The 21,672-nt window shown below is 37.6% G+C and overlaps 1 protein-coding gene across 1 annotated transcript in view; it reads right to left on the bottom strand.

Annotated features, from left to right (window-relative positions):
• POLN (polymerase (DNA directed) nu) overlaps positions 1-21,672 on the bottom strand; it is a gene marked incomplete at its 3' end in the record, with an annotated part of 64,193 nt that overhangs the window by 3,344 nt on the left and 39,177 nt on the right. Inside the window, 4 exon segments of the mRNA XM_010139261.1 lie at positions 16,068-16,182; positions 16,751-16,828; positions 18,351-18,408; positions 18,861-18,965. Coding sequence (XP_010137563.1) covers positions 16,068-16,182; positions 16,751-16,828; positions 18,351-18,408; positions 18,861-18,965 — 356 coding nt within the window.

The raw sequence follows: 21,672 nt of genomic DNA, 5'->3' as shown, positions 1-21,672 counted from the left end.
GCATTCCTGTAGTTTGAGGTGAAGACTGTTCCTTTGAATAACAAAAGCAGGGGGATGGAGGGCAATTCCTCAGAAACGCAGCAGCTGAGTTAGAAATCCCCACTGGTCTTTCTTCTTCAGCCCATTTCCTCTGCGAACAGATTTATATTTGTGGCAATTTGTTTATTTTAATAGTACTGTGAGAACCTATCTAAAGTTATGATCTTTAGTTTGGCTTTGGACTCATCATGGAACACCACGACATTGAAAAAACGAGACATTGTTATCTGCTTGCTTGTGTAAGACATTTTTAAACTGCAATCACTAAGCAAGCTATCTAACACATGAAAATACTCAGTGCTGAATTGTGGTACGATGTAAAATAGATCTATAGTAGAGATGCATCGTTTTCGAATAAACTTGAACTGGAAAAAGGAAGCTGAATGGGCATAAAAAAGCCTTAGCTGCTGAGCCCAGTGACATGGAGGTAGACTTCATCTCACCCAGTACTGTATGTACATCTGGAGGAACAGGAAGAATGTTAATTCAATGTAATAGAAACTGATGCAGAAAAAATAGCCCAAGAGAAGAAAGAATTTGGTGCAGGTTTTACTGTGGAAATAGCAAATCCTGCAGGAAATATATATGCACTTATTAGTTCTAGCTTGAAACAATTTTTTTCCAATTTATGACATCCTTCTTACTACTCACTCTGTCTCTCTCAAATATGCTATTTGATCAAGTTCATAATCAATATCATCATCTTCAAACTCCTCCTGACTTGCCATCTCCCAACGTGCAATATTTCACTTCCTACATGCCTGTCCTTGCCTGCATACTTGTCTCAGTCTATTTCCACATCTCTGATTTGTTTGTCCTTTACCTTTCTTTCTTTATTACTGTTTTGCAAGTTCTTTGCTTTATAGTACTTTTCTTGAGACGCATCTGTTAGGGAGAATAAAGAATGGACTTTGGTACTGGAAGACATGTTGAAGTTAACAGATCTCATTATCCTTAGAAGTAGTGAGCAGAGCAAATCAATCTGGAAAGGTCTGTGAGCACAGCAAAACAACTTACAGCTGAAAACTGTAGAAAATCTGACAAACATGCGAGAGTAGAGATACACAAACTCTTTATAAAGGTGCTTCTACTAATGACTGGGCTGTGTGCCTAAAAGGCAATAGTTGCTTAATTCCTGGAGTGAAAAAAACGGAGAACAATTTTCTAGTGAAACAACGAAGAAGGATAACATCAAATTATTAGTAAGAAACACAGAATGCGGACATGAAGCTTAAAACTAGGCATATGGGATTTGTTACTTTTTCAGATATAAGATCTTGAATATTTTCTATACTTTCTCCAAAATTCAGTATACGTTTCCATAGATTAATCGAGTCTAATGGACAACTGAAAATGTTACTGCTGAAATAAATCTAAAGTCTTTAAAACATGCATACCAAGTTTCTTTATACCCCAGAAAAATATGTCAATCATATCTGTAACTTTAAAACAAGTGTTATTCTATAAACCAGAATAACATATTTGATACAGAGCGGAGATCTGGATGGATTTATTTTAAACGTACAGAATGTCAATAAAAACAAGTTAATGCAAATGTTATATATACAAACACAGAAAAATCACAGAGGCCACACAGGGCATAAAGTTTGAGCAATGCCAAAATTCAACTTTGATAACAGGTAGAAATGGAAGGAAATCAGTCTTAAAAGAATGTGATAAGACATTCCAGCATTTCTGGGAAAAGTTCTATGGTGACGGAAGTCGCCTGTTTATGCACAGGAAAAGGCAGAACAAACTTCTCACAATATCTGGCAGACATGCGTTGCCTTGATCTGCATTACATTCCGGCCAAGCTAAGCTCAGTCGTAACACCCACAAAGGTCTTGGCTGCTCTCCTGCATCTGCCAGTTAATCCAAGTCCTAGTGGTGAGTTGTTCATGTGGGAAAAGAAAGGAGTGCCATAAAATCACTTTTATACATGGTCATTAATGTCCAATAAATGAGAGAACATGAGTGAATACACATTCATTCATCTGACTGCTTTTACAGCTTTTTAAAATCTCACTAGTGAACTATATAAATCCCTCATTTTTAATCACCTGTTGCTATTTAATAGCAGCTGAGGAGTTCATATTTTGGAAGTTTGTGCCTGGAACTTTGTGTAGACATATGAAACTGGTACTGACTTTAGAAAAGCTCACTATTAAACCTAACCTAGTCCGCTCACTGTTAACACAACGTGCAAGAACAAGCAATGTTTTGGAAAGCTGCTATTCCATGTCTAATGGAAAAAGCTGACAAGGCTCAGGCATAAGCTCTCTCGGATATTTTTAAGGTAACATGCAGAAGCGATATCGGAACAACGTTTGTCTGGCTAATCTCTGTTACAACACACAGAAAAAGGAAGAGATTGGGAAACAGTTTCCCCACTGACATATAAAACTATCACTACTCTTGCCTCGCATGTCAGTGAAGAGCCAGGCACAAAGTACAACTAGCCCATTCAGATATTTTCACCATACACAGTTTCGACCTATTGTTTGATACAGAACATCCAGTGAAAACCACACACACATGCCTTATATAACTATGAGACACGTACCCAGCTATGTTCTAAGCAAGTCGCTAGACTGTCTTCCTCGTAAGAGCATAGAGACACCATTATGAAAAATTAAATTTGTTTAGACTGCTCAGAAGAGTGGAAATAAGATACATTTCTAAAAAAAAGGAAAGAAGCATCTACAAAGAATGAAATGCAGACAAACATCTTGTCAGAAGGGAAACAGTAGGTGAAATAGCTAACATGTAGACTGTTCTCATGCAACCTAAGTATATAGTAAGTTCCTCTTCCTTTTCTTTGTCAATGTCACTTCTAAACACTCCTCATGTCTGATCCAGATGTTATGTCAAACACTTGTATTCACATTTTTATCATAACCTGGTTTGCATAAATGAGATATAAGGTTACAGAATAACACAAAGAAACCCAAGGATAAGCACCAATAAATGAACTGACAAACTAGGATATTGGGATGTCATTAGTAGTACACCAGATTGCTCACATCTCCTTCTCCTTATCTAAAGGGTAATACACAGGGTCCCCATTTCATGTATATGTATTGCCATCCAGCATCGGGAGAGGCAGAGCTGTCTTCCAGTGGGCACTGCACATGGGAGAATCCCTGGCACGGATCTCCCATATCAATACAGGGGTCGTGTACCCAAACACTGGGGGAAGAAGGTCACAACCTCCCACTCAGGAAGTTTAGTTTAGAGGTTTTTATTAAAGCTTTGAGTTATGTTCAATTTCTTTGAATGAAAGACTATAGCACTGTCAGCTTGATGTAATCCTTCTTACGCTACCGCCAGCTCTGCAACATTTTTGTCATTGTGTCTCTTTTTCCTCTTTGTATGCCACTCTACCAAACTGCATTTTATTTTTTTTATATCTTTTTTAACACCAGGAAAAGCTTCATAATCCCTATAAAACCCTTTTGCAAGACTTTGGGATTTTAAAAGTCCTTCCAGTGGTTAATGATAAAATAATTTATTTTGTCTGAGTAGCCTCTAAAGTCCATTGCATGAAGATTTACTTCATTAGACCTCAACCTTCTTTTAAAGATAATGATATCTAGCTTTCATGTATTTCACAGAAGATAAAGACAGGTCTTTGCAGTTTCCTCTGTGGGCCAGAAGTCTTCTGTTGCAAGTAGGGAACCAGATAAAGAAATTGCAACAAGGTCATGTCTGAAATTATAGCTATCACCAGAAACAATTTGTTGAAAGATTCATTTGGGAGTAAAGTGATCCATTATCTTTATTAAGCTATTTACCAGCATGTTGATGCCCCAGATATTGGATATTAAAGAGAAATTACATAGCACTTATTTTCAGTGCTCTTGACAGAAAAGTTCACTTAGAGATTTTTCTTTAAAAATGTGCAATTCTGGACACCTGTCAGTTAAAAGAAGTCCCTGACACAGATGAAGGTGCTTGAATGAGAACATCCTAACCTGCAGCCTTCTACTTCTCTCTCCTTCACTCCTGCAGGAACAAAAAATCCAGCTTTCTTTTCATATCTGTAGTCCTTATTTATTACATAGTGAATTACATGGACAAGGGATATTTATTTCTGAGTCATGTGATTTCTGAAGGAATCAATTAACCAGAGGGCTTTCTTATTTTAGGGTCTTCTTTCTTATTTTAGGGTCTTTTACCCTGAGTAAAAGGAATTCAGGGTAACTGACTCACAGCTTCAGGCACGACTGCGAACATCAGTGATGGGCACCATCACTGAAAGAACAAATACATGTAAACAGATTAAGGGGTCTATAAATAAAATTTGTCAGAGGCCATTTGTATAAAACAGCAATGTAAGGGATCAAATGCAAACTGAAAAAGTAAAAGCAAAGAATTAATTGCCTTTGCAGTCTTGATTTTGTCATGAAATAAACAGAAACATTTTATCAAGCTCCAGAGAGTGCTCAAAATGTAGCGTTTTATCAAAGTCACTCTAGAAGGAGATGACTATTTGGAGATAGTTTTTCACACACAAGAAAGCCTCTCCATGAAACAGCAAAGGTAAATGTTATCAGATATCACGTAACAACTGAGGACTGTCCAACCTTCACAGCGCTTGTTTTTTCACTAGTTTGTGTGGTAGTGACAATTCTAAAGCTTCATTTTTTATTTATTCCTGAATGCTAAGAAAGCATTTAATGTGCAATAATAATAAGCTACCAACATGACATCAAATTAAGCTGTCTGGTCAAACTTGTAGTTAACAACCTGGTTTCTTCAAAGCTATTGTTTCAGCTCTTCTAAAAACAAAAGCCATTATGCTTCCTGAGGACTTTATTCCCTCTGCCTTATTATCTGCTAGTCTAAACAAATGCCACAGCCGCACTTCTCTGAGGGACTATAAACGACAAGGTGAAATTTCCATAAGCTGCCATACAGACAGTCTGTCAGAGAGCAAAGCAAGACAAGTGTTACATTTCATTACTATCAACTATCGCAAGTGAGCTTTCAAAACAGATAGAAATTGCTTTGCTGCAAAACTGTTAAAATATTCCAACACCCATGAGGCATTGAACTCAGAGTTTAAGATGTTTTAGAACTCTTATTCTGAGAAGGCAAATGAACATCCTCTCTTTTACTAAATTTACTGTCGTTATTGGGGGGGTGGTGAGTGAAGATGGGATAAGAGAGTAGAAGGGAGTAGGTGGAGAAAGCGATAGCTAATTAAACCACTATGTGAATGTTCTTTGAAAAAAAACATACGGCAATAATTAAACATCACAAGCCAAAACCTAGATCTGTCTCCTGTATCTCACAGTAAAGTTCAAAAATATATACATATATTTATTTAAACCCTCATTTGTGGAGGCAGAGCTAACTAACAAGGGTATTCCAAAGGCAAAACAAAAATTATTACAGCTATCAGGCACATTATATTTGCAAATGCCACAATTTTCAAGTGTTTCCTGTCAGAATCTTTTGAGTACCATCCTTTAGTACGTTTCTTTTATTACGCAAAAATGTAACAGTTACCACAATAATTCATTAACAAACAGGCATATATTCACAAGTGATGTTTATTGAGAGAGTGATGAAAATCTCAAGCTAGAATTAGTGCTTTCTTGCCTAATGCAAACAAGCCTGAATTTAATTTCAGGATGTGTCAAGTGAACTATTTCCAGTGTCGGGACAATATCAGTACTGCTGCACAATATATTGGTGAAATTTTACCTGGGGTAGTTAACATAATTTGGTCTTGACCATGTTCAAGAAACATGAATTTGGTGGTCGTAGACTACCAGAATACTGAATAGAGGAAAAAAAAAACCAAAACCAAACCAACCATGTAAAAGGAGATGCTATGTCAATATTAAAAAATTACACCTGCCCATAAATATTCTGCAGCACCGGGGCTAACTGGAAAACACCACCACATATCCATACTTTAAAACTCTCCTTCCATCCAAACATGGTGCTGCATCAAGCAGCCTGGTGGAAATAATCCCTACCCCATGCTAATTCAGGAACTGTGCCCAGGAACTGTTTGGTCCAGAGCCATGACCATGACAGAGATCAGTTTACCAACCCAGATTTTGAGTGCCAGCAACCAGGAACATCCCTGGCACTACATTTATTAGTATAAAGGCTGCCTCTCAAGTCATTATTTCTTTGTTTCATTCATCATTCTGCTATCCCAGTTTCATGGCTGTTCCAAAATTGTTTCTGGACCATGATACAAGTGTTCTCAAGAATGTGTTCTGGTGCAGAGATTTCAGAGCCAGCTAAAAAAAAACCTAGCTTTGGTAACTAAAGCAGTTTAATGAAACAGTCGGTCAGTGACACAGGGGTTTATTTTCCTTACCAAGAAAATATGACAGATTAAGGTACATGGAAGTTCCATGTAGTCATAACTAGCTGTTCCTAATAGTAGTTAGTAAGTACTATTACTAAGTAATTACTAAAAACTTAGTAAGTTTTACTTACTAAGGTATTTTTGATGACAAATACCCTAAGAAAATTTGTCTTGTTTCTTAAAGAAGGAATGTTAAGAACACAGTTGATCGCCTTTCTGAAGTATTTATACAAAGCAAACACTGGGGGGCAAGGAGAGATAGAAAGTAAAGGTGCGACATTGGCAAGAATAATTTGGGTATACAAACTGTAGGAAATAAAAGGAGTTTTCTAGCCAGAAGAGGAATAAGGCATTCAACAGCTCTTCAACAGCATTGTATCAGTCACAACTAGTTCTAAGTTGAGGCCTTGCCAATTTATAAAAAGGAGTTTATGACATTGTCACCTGCCACAATTTTATTACCAAAAAAGTCCTCTAATCTTATACTCCAGTGTAAGAGTAGGCATTCTCTTACCAAGCATAAAGCATTAACGAGCAATGTGAGAGATTCTGCTTCACTTCATACAAGAGCTTCTCTTCTGAATGCTTCTCTGTTTCTCAGAAATTGCTGCCACCTTGCCAACACCTTTTCCTACCACAGAAGACCACACCTATTCTCACAGGAATTCAAGCTTATACTGTAATACCTCATGGGTTTAAAAAATTTCTCAAGAACAATCCTAAAAAATCTGCAGCAATACAGGAGCTGCAAGTGATACAGCCTCACCCACAACTATTTCACCAAATAAGTTGTTATTATTAAACACCAGACTCATAATGAGTAGTATCCTCACAATTAGACTTTCTGCCACAGAACACCTGCCCCTGAATGTGACTTGATTCGGAGAAGCATGCCTTCCCCTTCAAACTGAAACTGTCTCTCTCTGAACTGCATATATGAAATAAATTCTTGATTCCTCACTTATCAGTAATACTCTGAATAAAAATAGAAAGGTACAAGATACAAATGAGAGATATTTTAGATATTGTTCATAATAGAACAATAATACAATGAATACAATAGAACAATGATACATAAACAATGAGAGATGGATAAGTACTAATAATTATTCAGGGAAAACTACTGCAAAAACAGTTTCTTCAGAATCTATTTCACAAATAAGATGAAGCCTTGAAACGAGTTAGAACATTGTATCAGTTTTACAAAACCGGGCAATCCAATGATAATGAGAGAAATATTATGTCAGCCCTTAGTGAGACACTCCTAGCAGGTAACATGAGTTTAGGACCTCCAGATCTACAGCGAATCAATACCAGCTGAGTTACACCGCCGAACTTCAGAGCTGAAAGATCACAACATAGTCCCACATTTCTAAAGAGAGAATCCAGCAGGGATGTTCAGTTACACTTATGTAAGGGAACTGCCATGTAATACACTCCACCCTCTTCAGAGGCAGGATTCCAGAAGCAACCTTAAGTACTCCATGGTGGAGAGCAGGTATGCTTGGAAGTTGTCTTAATACTGCAAAACATAATTTCACGATCTTATACGTGCTCAATGGCATGGAATCATCACTGCAACTTCAGAAAACAAATATTTCATTATTTGGCTATACATGAAGTGAAATGAGTTAACCCAAACTCATTTTAGACTTGACATTGAGTTTACAGAAAGTGGCAAAATTAATCCAAGGGACTACATGTTCTAATACCTGATTAGAAGTGTATGGAATAGCCTGGACTGCCTAAAAAATTCTCAGACAAAGAAGGAATTCTAAGAGTCCTCAGATGGTAAATCTCCTTATTTAGACAATGAACACAGCTGAGAGATCTCTAACTGGGGGAAACGGAGCTGTGTAACCCTGTGGCTGCACCTTGTAAGCCTATGTCTGCCAACAGGGACAGGAGAGGAGCTAAAGGTCTTCCTGACTCCTTGGTGGAAGTCTGCCTGGATAAGCCTGGTTATTTCATTACTCCTTAATCACCTCACAAACACCCAAGTCACACAAGTGACCTCTCTTGATTAATAATGCCTCATTCAAGAGCTTTTTGATAATATTTTCATAAAATTAATACAGAAGCACAAATATTCATATCTGCATATCTGTTTAAAAACCACTTAGCTACAGATGTGGTTCTCGCTTCTCAAAAATCTATTATCTTTCGTTTCCGATTTTCTGGCCTTTGCTCTTGCTGTAAGGGAATAGGCTGCTTAACTGAATTCAGTTCTGCTCTACCATACGTTTATATAAAGTAATCTCAAAAAAAAAAAGTGTTTTCCTGAGGACGAATCTTTAATCTATTTGATACAAAGAATGTATTTGAAATGAGGTTGTATAAAACAGGTGAGTCAGCCTACGACCAAGCATATGTGCATGCCTGACCCTATCTTTCTCAAACAGACCCAGTACACTCTCTTTTTGTATAATTCAGCCTGTGAGGGCTTATTTTGATTTATTTCAGAAATATCCAAAATATCTCTGGTTGTTTCCTGCATTCTTCAGAACTCAGTAGGATATCAACAGACAGAGCTATTGTCAGGAGGTATCCTGAATTGCCAAGCGGCTGGAAAAACAAGAGTGCCTAAAAGTTCCTGCTGGACCAACTGCTGGTGTGCAGCAGTTTGGCTCACCTTGCCATTATTAGATACAATGAGTTCCTTGAGTCTCCTCCTTGGCAGGTGATAAAAAAAATAAAATTTCCCCCACTTTCTAGGGGAAGATGGTCTGCGAAGAACAAAACAAACCTTTCTGCACTGTGGTCTTTTTATTCAAATCTGGTTGAATTTATCTCTGTCCTTCCAGTATGGTAATCCCAAGTAGGCTTTTTCTTGGGTGATAGCCAAAATTATCATGCCTGTCTCTTACCAAAACGGTTCACAAGAGATATTACTAAGATCCCACATACACTTCAGCTGAGGAAAGATAGACTGTTATCCTCAGTACATTTTATAAACAGCCTCCAGTTCCCAAGATTACCAAAAAATCAAGTGTTCAAGTTCCTCTGATTCTGGCAAGGGTAGTGTAAACTAAGGACTCTTCCATGCTTGAAGTGTCAGCCAACCAAAATAGACAGGAATGTTTTTCAAAATGATTAGTGGTAAAGAATTTATAAATCCCTTGGAAATACATGATAGCTACACACTTCCTTCTATTAGATATTAACTGCCATTGCTACCAAGAAATAGAGATATGTCCTCTTATTCTGCAGCCTTTTTTTTTTTTGTTAACTCTTTGAAAGCCATACACTAGCCTGAACAATTATGTCCAGTTCTTATTAGAAGGTAAATTCAGTATCTGGAAGAAGAACACGTATTTATGCTGTTCATCATCCCACAAAAGAAAGCTCTAATAGCATGAATATGAGGAGGCAGATGACAGATGAGAGACAGGAATATTTTGTGGGTTGGATTTTACAAAACTCAGATCTCAAAGTGAAACAGGAGCAACTAGACCCCTACCAAATTCTCCAGCCTTCTCTCAAAGCACAGCCTTCAGTGTAAGCATTGTACACAACTGTCACAAATCAACCTTTCATTAGTATAATCAGGGTAAATATCACCCTTAAAGAGCATCCACTAATTACCTTGTTAGTTTAATTCACCATCAGTAGTTAATGTGTACAGGTTAAATTATAGTTTAGAGATAGAAATTAATAGTTTAAAGACAATGCCTGTTTTCATACTGGAATGGCAGCAGTTATCAGTTATTCAAGTAATTATCTTTTAATACAAAATACATCTGCATATTGAACAGCATTAGAGATATTCCTCTGCTACATAGTACTATCAGTATGAGAGATATTCCTCCACTAGATAGTACTGCATAAGTATTTTTAATAGAGATCAGTAAAATTTCTCTGGTCTCGTTATTTACCTGCATAATATAAGGAAAACTCACTGCACATGGGCAAAATATTGTGTGTTTGCTGAGTCATATATTATGATTTCCAAACTGAAAAGAGCAGAAGAGTTTCATATGCTAATATTGTTCCTAGAGACTATAAATAACCTGGTGTTAAGGGTCCCATACCTAAATTTCAGGATATAGAAGAAGTACTGGACTCCTACTTCAATCCATTTGTAACTAACCTACTTATAGGATCTTTTCCTCTGAACCTCTTGGTCTATGAGGATATATAGTCTATATGTTTTAACATCTTAGTTCATAGTTATAATTTAGAAAGGGCAAAATGTTTTCATAAATCAGCTAGGACATTTATGGTATAAACATATCTAAATAGAAACTGAGAGGATTAGAGGCTGCCAACATATCTGTAATACCTCGTTGGTGCTTGCCAATACGTGCCTTAGGAATCACTCACTACATAAAATCATAATAATTTTATATACACTAAAACAAAGCAGACACCTGAAGCTCAATCTACCCATGTAGTTTAAGTAACTTGGCCAACTGGGATGATGCTCACCTCTGAGCAGTCATCCTACATTTAATTTTTGGCCAGTCCTCTATTACACAGTCTCAGCAGAAGTCCATCTCTCACAAATCTATGCTGGCAATTCCATCAGGAACTGAGAGACCTAGACAAAATTCAAGAACTGTATGTGCATGCCTATATCCAGAACTGCAAACAAACCCCTTACACTCCACCAAGTGGCCCCTTAATCCCAGATGTCCTTGAAATATCCTGACAGTTCAACAAGGCTCCCAAAATTCTACTTTGTGCAAGTGCTCATCATAGACCCATTGTGAGCCTGCCTGATCTCCTCTGTGATTCCAGCTGGACCCAGTCTAGGAAATGTAATCTGATAACGTCATTATTCACACTGATAGCTTCTGTCTATCAGGTCTGGATTTGTTGGCTTTTTCTTTGTGTAAGGTGGAAGAGTTACCACTCTTGAACACTTGCTTAGCTACTGAGGGACAGCAACTTGGTTGTCTCTTCACCTGATGGGATTCACATCCACAGCTCTGCTTCCCAGTGACAGGCAGTGAAAACATGTTCTAATTGCAAGGCCAGGTTTGGCATCCTCCAAGATCACACAGAAATGGGACAACTGTGCAAAAAAAGAAGCCAACAAACTCGAAGCCAGCTCAAACGAACAATAAAAAAAAACAAACCGCAATTCACAAATTCAGAAGGAGAGTAAATGTGATAACACTCACTGTTCTATTTAGAGTACTCAGGTGAGAGTCATAGATCTTTCATCTGTGGCTACTACTAAGATCAGAAATCAATAGTCACTACGTAAAAACAAATACTCCCCGCAAATGGACAGAAAAAAGGAAATACCTTTTCCAACTGAATGCTCTAAGCAGTCTGCAATAAAAGCATGGTGTCACAAAAATACGGTTGTGAGAGAGACCGAGAAGCCACCTAAGCTATCCTTGGAAGTATTTGTTCAACTGTCTCATTCCTTCCAGTGATAGAAATTACTCAGACTTCATAGGTAACCCATCTCCATATTTATCTACCCTTAGTCTTCAAAGGATTTAACTGAAACAGCTCTTCAGCAGTGTAAGCCCATTCATTACGTTTAGTTCACTTTCTACCCAACTCTCCGCAAAAACCTTTCATATACCTTGAAGACTTATGTCATGTTTTTCCTAAATCATATCTTCTCTCAACTGAGCAATCCAATTATTTCAGCTTCACAGTATTTGCTCGACAGAATCTCAGCTGCAACATACTAAGTCTAACCTTGCTCTTTTCCTGGGAGGTGAGATAGAGAGTTGAATACTATAAGGTTTAAAAAAATTGAACTGAGGTCTCCAAGCACCTTGCTCTTATGTAAAAGCTGGGCTCCACAGCCACTTGAAAAGAGTGAATCCTGCTCACTTTTTCCAAAGAACATTATCCCTCTAGCAGGTATCTTCAGATATGAACTTTGGACCACTGGCTGTCCTTCTCACTCTGTTCCAGCTTTCTAAGAGGAGTTAAAAGGCAAACTTCTGATTAGAATCCCTCATTAACTTCTCTTAGGCGGTGCTGTGGTCAGCATATAGCCTTTTTCACCCTGCATACTTTGGCACTGTACACGGAGCTTGGCAACCCAACATTAGGTTTTGTATTCTATTTCAGGTTCAGGAACCTAATATGTAGGAAGTAAATAGAATTTGCAGATATCAGAGATGTCTGTATTAAACACTGGAACACAGTGACGACATCTTCAAGATTAAAGCGACTAAGTGACTAAGCTGCTTCAGAGCCATAAATAATATGGTTGCATTTGTATGGCTACCCTTGATGGAGGGTAGCACTATGCTCTGCTGGATGCAGCTGAACTCATCACCTCTAGGGATCTCCAGCTCTCTAAGGCAGATCCTAAAGAAGCAAGGAAAGGACTCATCCAGATATTTTACCTATAGCTTAACGCTTGATTCATAGGAACTCTGAAGCAGTACTATCCCAATTCGAAAAAGCACTCCATCAGGAAAGTAGGCGTCAGACAGGACAAAACCACATATTTATGGCATGATTAAGTGCTTAGCTAAATCAAGATACTTTTCCTGGATTTTGACCCAATATGGTCAATGAGTATATACTATGGCAAAGGAACAACAGCCTATTGAGAAGGGTGACGAATGAATAGTTTAAAAGAGATTGGTAGTCACTTCACCTCTAAGAAAGAAATCACAAACTAACTACAACTTTATTAAAGTTGTCTTTCAGCCTCTATCTTTGAAAGGGACTTTCAGACAAGCCCATCAACAGCATTTTAAATACAATTATTTATTTTTCATTTATTGTGTATATTGCTTCAGTTAAAGCTAGATGAAAGAAATGAGAACATTCTGACATCTGTTGTCATTTGGATGTCTTCTGGCAGTTAGGTCTCTTGGCTGGTCAGACAGCTGCCAAGACAGCTCTCATCATCTTCAGCACTAGGATGATGATTTGGCTGTTAAAGGACTACAACTGCCATAGGACATCAATACAATATAACACAAGGTGATCTTTTGCAGGTAGCTGAAATCTGTTATATGATGAATTTTTAAAAGTTTAGGCAAGCACTGAAACTTTACTTTGTATTCAGTTCCAAGCAGGTCATTAGTGTAAAGCACTCATGGTGTTCCTGTAATAGCAGGTGTTGACCTGCCATTTAAGGCCTACTCTTCATAGGTTGTAACAGCAAATCTATTGCAAAGTGGTCAACAGACACTGCTTTTATTTTATCATGAATTCCATGGAATAAAATTTCATGAACTTTATTACCATGTGAAGAAAATCACTTCAAAGATAAAACATGAGACCAAGCATAATGTTACGCAGAAACTTGTGTTAAGTGACTAGTTAACACCAGCTCTAAGAGTTTTATCAGAATAGCAATTTCAAGACAGTTCTGTCAAACAGAACACAAAATACTTACAAAACTGTCTACAGCAAGTAGTATCTACAGCAAACCGCTGAGCATAGTACAGGGAAGCCCAGACTGGCATGAGCTGTGTTACTTCTGAAATGAGATATCTCCGTAAGCTAGCCATAGGAGTATAAGATGACAGCCCAGCACCACAGAGAGGATTGCCTCTCAGCTAGGTTTATTGGGTTCGGGATGGGATTGCACATGACACTGAATTTTAGCAGGAAAGTTAGGACCTTCATTCAGCCTTTTGCTGTAATGTATAGACATGGTTTGGGTTGACACATACTTCTGCATCTCTACACCGCACCCTTGACCAGTGTAAAGATTCCATATGAACGATGTCTAATAGAAACAGGTTTCCAAGAGAGACGCACCTCTAAGTTCCCAGAGACAGATTGAGTCACAGTAGAGCGTGCCTAACCAAATTATGAAAGGAAAGCTTTTGTACATAAGAGATCTTAATTCAATCAGAAACTCAATCAGGGAACCTCTGCAGAAACTGCCCACCATGTGTATTTGTTGCCAGCTGAAAAACTGTAAATGTTTTTCAGAAGGGTGGATTTCAGATAGAAGGTTTTAGCCTGAAGGACAGCTAAGGAATAGAGGAACATTTCGGTGGAGAAGCCATGAAGCTTAGGAAAAAAGTTAATAAACTGATATAAAACTTGGCTGGATTCTGGGGTGTGGCTCGGATTTTTGTCCAATAATAAATTATTCACTATGTATGATTTCATGTTCATTAGTCTAAGGATTTTTAGATGCAGAAAAACTGTTAAAAGATACCAGCTGTATGCATTCAGAAGCTGAATGCTATCAGACACTGACATTAACTTAATTTTTTTTCTTCTGAAAGGGAGCTTCAGAAACTAATTAATTTTTTCTAGATTTCTTATAGAAAAATCCCTTTTTGTCAATGTTTTCTGATTGTCCTAAATGTGTTAGAAAAGATTTACAAACAGCAACAACATGCTATTCCTTCCAACAGATAAAACATTTGGTATGCCCTTAGTATATCCTTTGCACAGATTTTCTGAGAAAATCAGACCAAGAGGAGATAAAATGTTTGTTGGTTATTTTGCTCTTCCTTCTCATAACTCGTTTTGATACCAAGAGGTTGGAATCAACTACAATCAAGTAAATGAACTAAACATTTGCCCTTAAGGTTTTATTGGCCAACCGTAGACTATGAGAGATGAATAAGCATGGGAAAGTATCTGTGAAGCTTGTGATTTTATGTCTTCTCTTTGGTGCTAAATAAATTAAAGACAAAATTCCAAAACCCAAGATGAGTTAAGCAGGAAGTGATCCAGTAGGAGGAACTGAATTTGTCAGAACAAATACTGACGTCTACATGTGAGCTGGCCACTACTTTGTTCTCCATAGGGAGAAGTCAACTCTTTTAATGTGCAATTGATCTTATTACACAGGAGACATCAACAATAGGCCAAATAAATCTCTCCAGGTATATAACAGATGTCCAAAATTAGACGAGATTAAATATATACTTTGTGTTTCTGTAATTAATAACAGCCATCTAATAGGTTCAACAGAAAGTAATTCCCAAGCATTAGCTTTCCTAAAGCTTAAAATAAGATTCAGCAGAATCATTATGTAAGGATTTTGTAGACATACCATGACACTTCTGTCTGACAAAAATATTTGCCTGTAATATTTCATTAAATTTAAAGTTACTGTGAGGCAACTATAAGAGGTTGACGGCTGCCAAGAACTGTGAGGTTCCTGAATAGAATGGTATTTCTGGAGCCTTGCCCAGAGCTGAAACAAAATTTGACTCATCTTCGTGCATACATTTGAAATATACCTCCAGACTAAAATAAGAATTTAATTCCATCACGAGGTTCTAGTGATATCATGTTAGAGCTAAGAATTTATTATAATATCAATAGAAGCTTCTAGGTGACTCTAAAGAGAAAAGAGATCTTTCCATATATCTACGGGATAACCAAGCAGGTTTCAAAAATGCTTGTACTTTCATTGAGAAAAGTTGTTCTGCAGTTCTTCAGATGGATAACCTACTTAACTGTTGCTCTGGACTTTAAAAAAGAATTGGTGTAAAATAATAGAGTGAAAAAGTTATCAGCATGCATTGTTCACAGTGACTTATTGCATCAGTTTTAGCCACAAGGCTCATACTGGTCAGTTGGATTGGAACATTTGGACATATGGCAACTACCACCGTGGAGACGAAAGGGCTCAGAAAGACAGAAAGGCATTATAATTCATAGTGTTAACAACAGATATGGTAGCAAAATACTGTCTTTTGTTATCACTACACAGTAATACAATAGTTTAAGTTATTATTTTGCCTAATTACTATTAAAAAAAAAAAAAATCAAAATTTACTCTTACCACTGAGAAGCCAGCGTAGAAAAGATATCATTAGTTTCAGGTTCTTGGAACAGCTTCAAAAGTTCTGGTTCAGATGATAAGTGAGCAAGGATCCTTAACTCAATATGGGAAAAATCTACAAAACGCAGTTTTAAAATAAATCTATCACTCTAAAATGAAAGCATACCTGCATTTTAACCAAACTATCACAAGTTAAAATGCAAGCCTGGACTGCTCAGACATTTCCTCATGCTCAAAACGCAGTTTTAAAATAAATCTATCACTCTAAAATGAAAGCATACCTGCATTTTAACCAAACTATCACAAGTTAAAATGCAAGCCTGGACTGCTCAGACATTTCCTCATGCTAAAAAAAAAAACAACAACAACAAAAAAACCCCCCAAACCATAGTGCTGTAAAAAGCTCATCCTGAAGAAGTTATATTCCAGCTACAGATCACAGGGTGTCTGATTCTTTCATTACCTTCAGATCTCATTTAATCTTATTAGTTCTTTGTTTCTACTCACAAGGCTTACACATCACCCACTTCCAAAGCACGCTAAGAAGCACCATCATATAACAATATTAATTGATGCTAAGGAATTTGACAGCCTTGTAAGTGTCATCCAAAGGAGAGGGGAAAAAGAGATGACAGCACTGCAAACATTAGCATGTACGAGAATAATAATACAGACTGTCTTACCTGCTGCTAAAAATGTGTATCCCTTTCCTGAAACAAACAACGTTCTTGGGGAGATAGTTAGTATTTCCTCTTCTTTTCCTAGAGAGTAGATAGACATTTAAGTCCCAAACCCCATTTCAAAAACATTGTGATGCAAATCACTGGACATTGTAAATGAGGTACTAAAAAGACAACTAAAACCACACAAATGGCAATGTATGCACCTAGCAGAGCATCAACTGCCAGCATCACAATTATTTTACTCTATCAGTTGTGTACATCTTTACCTCTGCCATCCTTACAGTACAGTACTGCTTATTACTTTTTTTTCAAAACCAAACCCTTCCCAAAACTCTAGCTAACAAATATCTGCAATAACTAATATCACAGAACATTTAATAAAGGAGACATTCAGAGAAGAAAGGGTCCATAGAGGTGAACTACAAAAATATATTTTCTTATCTTTGAACACACTGCAGCAATGTTCTGAGTTACAGGTGGTAGGGGAAAACAATATTGAGAACATTGAGCTGGCATAGACATCTGAATTCTAACGACAGAAATCCCCTATAATATCAGAAAGCAATAATGTACATTGACAAGGTGTTACAAACTCGGAGCACCCTGGGAATACCACTTGCCTTGGTGTAGAAAGGGATGCTAGTTTGAAATACAAGAGAATTAATCTGATCAGCATAAAAGGGGAAAACCCAAGCATGTCTAGATACAGAAATGAAAATCTTAGGAATACGTGCTTTGAGAAGCACATATTACAAGATCATAAACAAAATTGATTGGACTCTTTCCAGAAAGGCCTGTGTGCCACAGTCATGCATGCAGCTCTGGTTTACACAGCTGCTGCTTACACAGTAGTTTATAACAACTTCTAAAAAAAATACTTATAAAAATGAATTAAGTAGATAAAACTGCTGTCAGAGTCTTACATTGTCTTCAACAGACTCCTGTTTTATGATCTGTATTATTTCAAAGGCAGGAGGTGAAAAGGCAAGCCTGCCCTTATCTGAGAGCTAAGGGCAACAAACGAGTAGCGTTTCCCAGCTACAGCTGTAGGCGTTCCAGGAGAGTTTATGTTGGCAAATCTCTCTTAAATAATTGAGTCTGCTGTTGTGGGTTTCCCTCTTTATCACTTGGGTCATGCTTCTCTAGACTTTGCTTTGATTCTCTCTGAATCATCTGCTTTAACTCTTCTATTATCAAAAACAATGCATCTGACTAACTCTTGCTGTTTAGTTGTGAGTTTGATGAAAATGACCCAGATTTAATGTGTCCTTAGAAGTCTTAGGAGTTGAATGCACACAAAATCATCCCTAGGATATTTAATGGAGTTAAGCTGCATAATTTCATCTTAAAGGAACAGTGAGATAGACAAGGGAAACAAAGTAACTAAAAGTTTGTGACTTTAGATCAGTGCTGAAACAGCAAACTTTTTGCAGAAACAATCAGCAAAAAGTAATTGGTTTAAATGATAATATATAACTAAGCATCAATAATCTAGTCCGTTCTTTAACACTGGAGCTATTAGTCTGCTTTAAAATACATTATAACTCGGTAAAACAATTAGATAAAATTGCCTTTTCATGTTAATAAAGACATAGTTTACCTTTTATATACTGTTTCTTTGTAATTCTAACCGGATGTTTAGAGATACCTTGAATGTTCTACAGAAAAGGAGAATAAAAATGGTTAGTAAGTTTGTGAAAGCACGTTTAAGAACATTTTGTAAGCAGGAAAGAACATTGGCGATACCAGTGCCAAGTTTTCCCCATATAATAAATAAGATTAACCACTTTGCCTTTCAAAGGAACCTTCACAATTCTCTGACTATAGGTACTTTTGAATATTTGGTCTTCCTCGAAAATTGGAAGCTTGTAAGGATGATTTCTCTCCGACAGTCTTCTCAAATCCTAATCTCTGGATGCACCATAGAACATATATAGTAATGCAATAAAAATAATTTTCTTCTAATTTTAACCTGTATTTTTTAGATACGGTGCCTCACTTTCAAGAAAAGAATATGCATGATAGGAACATTCTCAAGAGCTCTTTATTAACTACAGCCCATCAGTCAAGGTAAGAGTGAGAACTAAGTATATCAACAAACATGCAGGACTAGGAACAGCAAGATTTTTCTTTAAAGATCTGGGTTCATACAGCTCCAATAAACCATGAAAGATGACACACTATCGCTTCCCTCTATGTTGTTATGTCTCTTCCTCTAGAAAGGTAACATCTGACGAGATAATGCGTATCAAGCTCAGTTTTTGTAATTCCATACAATTAATCTGCAAGTGGTGCAAGAATTAGGTGAACATACTAATATTATGCAATACTGTGATTTCAAGTACTATATCTTTTCCAAATCAGAATGATCATTTTCTATGCAGTTTTGAATGCAAAATTGTTATTTTAAACTTGAGGGATGTAATCAGACTGCAAAAGCAACTGAAATTTAAAGCAGAAGAACCAAACCCCAAAACACTAGTCTTAGTGTCATCTTAAAAACAATCTACAATTAATTGTATTAAAGATGAACACCCGCCACAGCAACACACAGAGGTAGGAAACTACTACCTGATACATACAGTATTTTCATAGCATGGGTAAACTAGAAACACTGCTCTCAACCCATCAATACGAAGTTTGACCCAAAGAACACCTGCAATGTTTAATATTTTATTCTTCAGTTTCTAGAAACATTCAAAAATAGAGCTGTCGGCAATGCTTGGTGTAATGCTATTAGCCACATTTAATTTGTGCACAAAACTAACATTTCCATTGATAACTTGATTCCTATCAGCTACAAGCTGGAGAGGACCAGTGCTTGTTCTTGTGAACAACATGCAGTTTAGAGTGGCCAGGAAGCTAGTAGATACTCGGAAGTTCAGAAAATTAGGCCCTTTATTATGGACCTGCAGATGAATGTGGGAACCTGATTTTACACTTAAAAAAAAAAAAATCACAACATTTTGACTCTAACTTGAACCCTTTTAATGGTAGCGATTACTGTCTGGACTTTTCACTGGGCTCTATACTGGTATTGACCTGTGGTTAGTAAGATAACCTCCAGCACAGGTTAAATTACTACATTGCCATCTTGTTTTCTCTGAGAGCATATGCAGAAATGCTTTCAATGCAATTTTAGAAGTGTTACTAATAATTCTGAAAACCACTAGTAAGTAATTACAAGTGCAAAATGTACTTTCACTTGTAAATTAGTTAACAACTCATAATTTGAATAAATCTTCAGAAAATAAGTGCCTCAAGAAACACTGACGTGCTAATGCTCATCCTTAAACTGTGGGAATAGCTTAATACATTCCTCTCATCTGATTTGAGACATCTTCAGGCTAGTCACTGGTCTAAACTAGCTGTCTAATATCCCTCCATAGTCGGGAGACAAAGACAGGAATCTCCAGTGGTAGTTCAGTCTATCTGTACATGACACATACTCACAAGCTGACCTAAGATTCCCCTGGAGATGATGTTTTCTAAGATTTAGATTATCAAATTTTACAAGATAAATTTACATTACATACTTAAAAGAACGGAGAAATAAGGAAACAAACTCAGAAGAGTCTTCCAAATGAAATGCTTTCCTCTGCTCAAGTTGGAAATTACGTGATGGTTTTATTGTATCAGAAGTAGAAGATTGATGTGGCTTTTACCACCTTGATGACTATTACCACATTGCAGTACATAATAGAGCCTGTATTTTTGCTTTTCATAGAATATCAGGTTAGAAGCAAGGGACTTCAAGGATCATCTGGCCCAACCTTTCACGGCAAAAGCATGGTCTAGACAAGATGGCCCAGCACCCTGTCCAGCTGAATCATAGAAGCGTCCAATGTACATTTTCATTTATTTACTTCAAGTATATACTTGATGGATATAGAATTCTGAGGATCAAGGATTCTGAGGATGCAGAAAACTACAAGCCTATCTCCGTATCCTCAATTCCTGGGAAGGTGATGGAGCGAATAATCCTGGAAAACATCTGTAAACATATCACAGTCAAGAGGATGATCTGGGGTAGTCAGCATAGATTTACAAAGGGGAAATCGTGCTTAACCAATGACAGCCTTCTCTGATGACGCAACTAGCTTGGTGGATAAAGGGAGAGCAGCAGATGTTGTTTATCTTGACTTTAGCCAGGCTTTCATAACAATCTCTCATAAAAGCCTCATAGACAAGCCGATGAAGTACAAGCTGGGTAAGTGGACAGTGAGGTAGACTGAAAACTGTCTGAACTGCCAGGTTCAAAGGGTTTTGATGAGCAGCACAAAGACCAGGTGCTAGTGGAGTACCCCAGTGGTGAATACTGCTCAATATCTCCATTAATGACCTGGAAAACAGGACTGAGTGCAACCTCAGCAAGGTGGCAGACAACCCAAACTGAGAGGAGTGGCTAATAGATCAGACGGCTGCTCTGCGATTCATAGGGACCTCAAGAGTCTAGAGAAAAGGGCTATCAGGATCTCATAGAGTTCACAGTCTGAAAGGAGTTTTGCAGAAGAGGACCTGTGGATCCTGGTGAAAAACAAGTTGAAAATGAGCCATCAATGAGCCTTTGGACCTAGGAAGGCCAAGAGCATCCTGAGCTGCACCAGGGAGAGTGTCACCAGCAGGTCAGGAAAGGTGATCCTTCCCCTCCGCTCAGAATGCCTGATGGGAGGGTGTAAAGCAGAGGGAGCCAGATTCTTCTCACTGGTGCCCAATGACAGGACAAGAAGCAGTGGTCACAGTCACAGGAAACTGCACGTAAACACAAGAAAAAACTACTGTGACAGTAGCAGAACACTGGAACAGGTAGCACAGAGATATGAAATCTTCATCCTTGAAGATATTCACACCCTGACTAGATATGGTCCTAAGAAACCTGTTCTAGTGAAACCTGCTTTGAGCAGGGGGGCGGGGTGGGGGTG

This window comes from Buceros rhinoceros, unplaced genomic scaffold (assembly GCF_000710305.1).
Source record: "Buceros rhinoceros silvestris isolate BGI_N320 unplaced genomic scaffold, ASM71030v1 scaffold5317, whole genome shotgun sequence".
NCBI classification, from domain to species: domain Eukaryota; kingdom Metazoa; phylum Chordata; class Aves; order Bucerotiformes; family Bucerotidae; genus Buceros; species Buceros rhinoceros.
The sequence above is the reverse complement of the archived record's forward strand: the minus strand, read 5'-3'. Positions and strand labels throughout refer to the sequence as shown.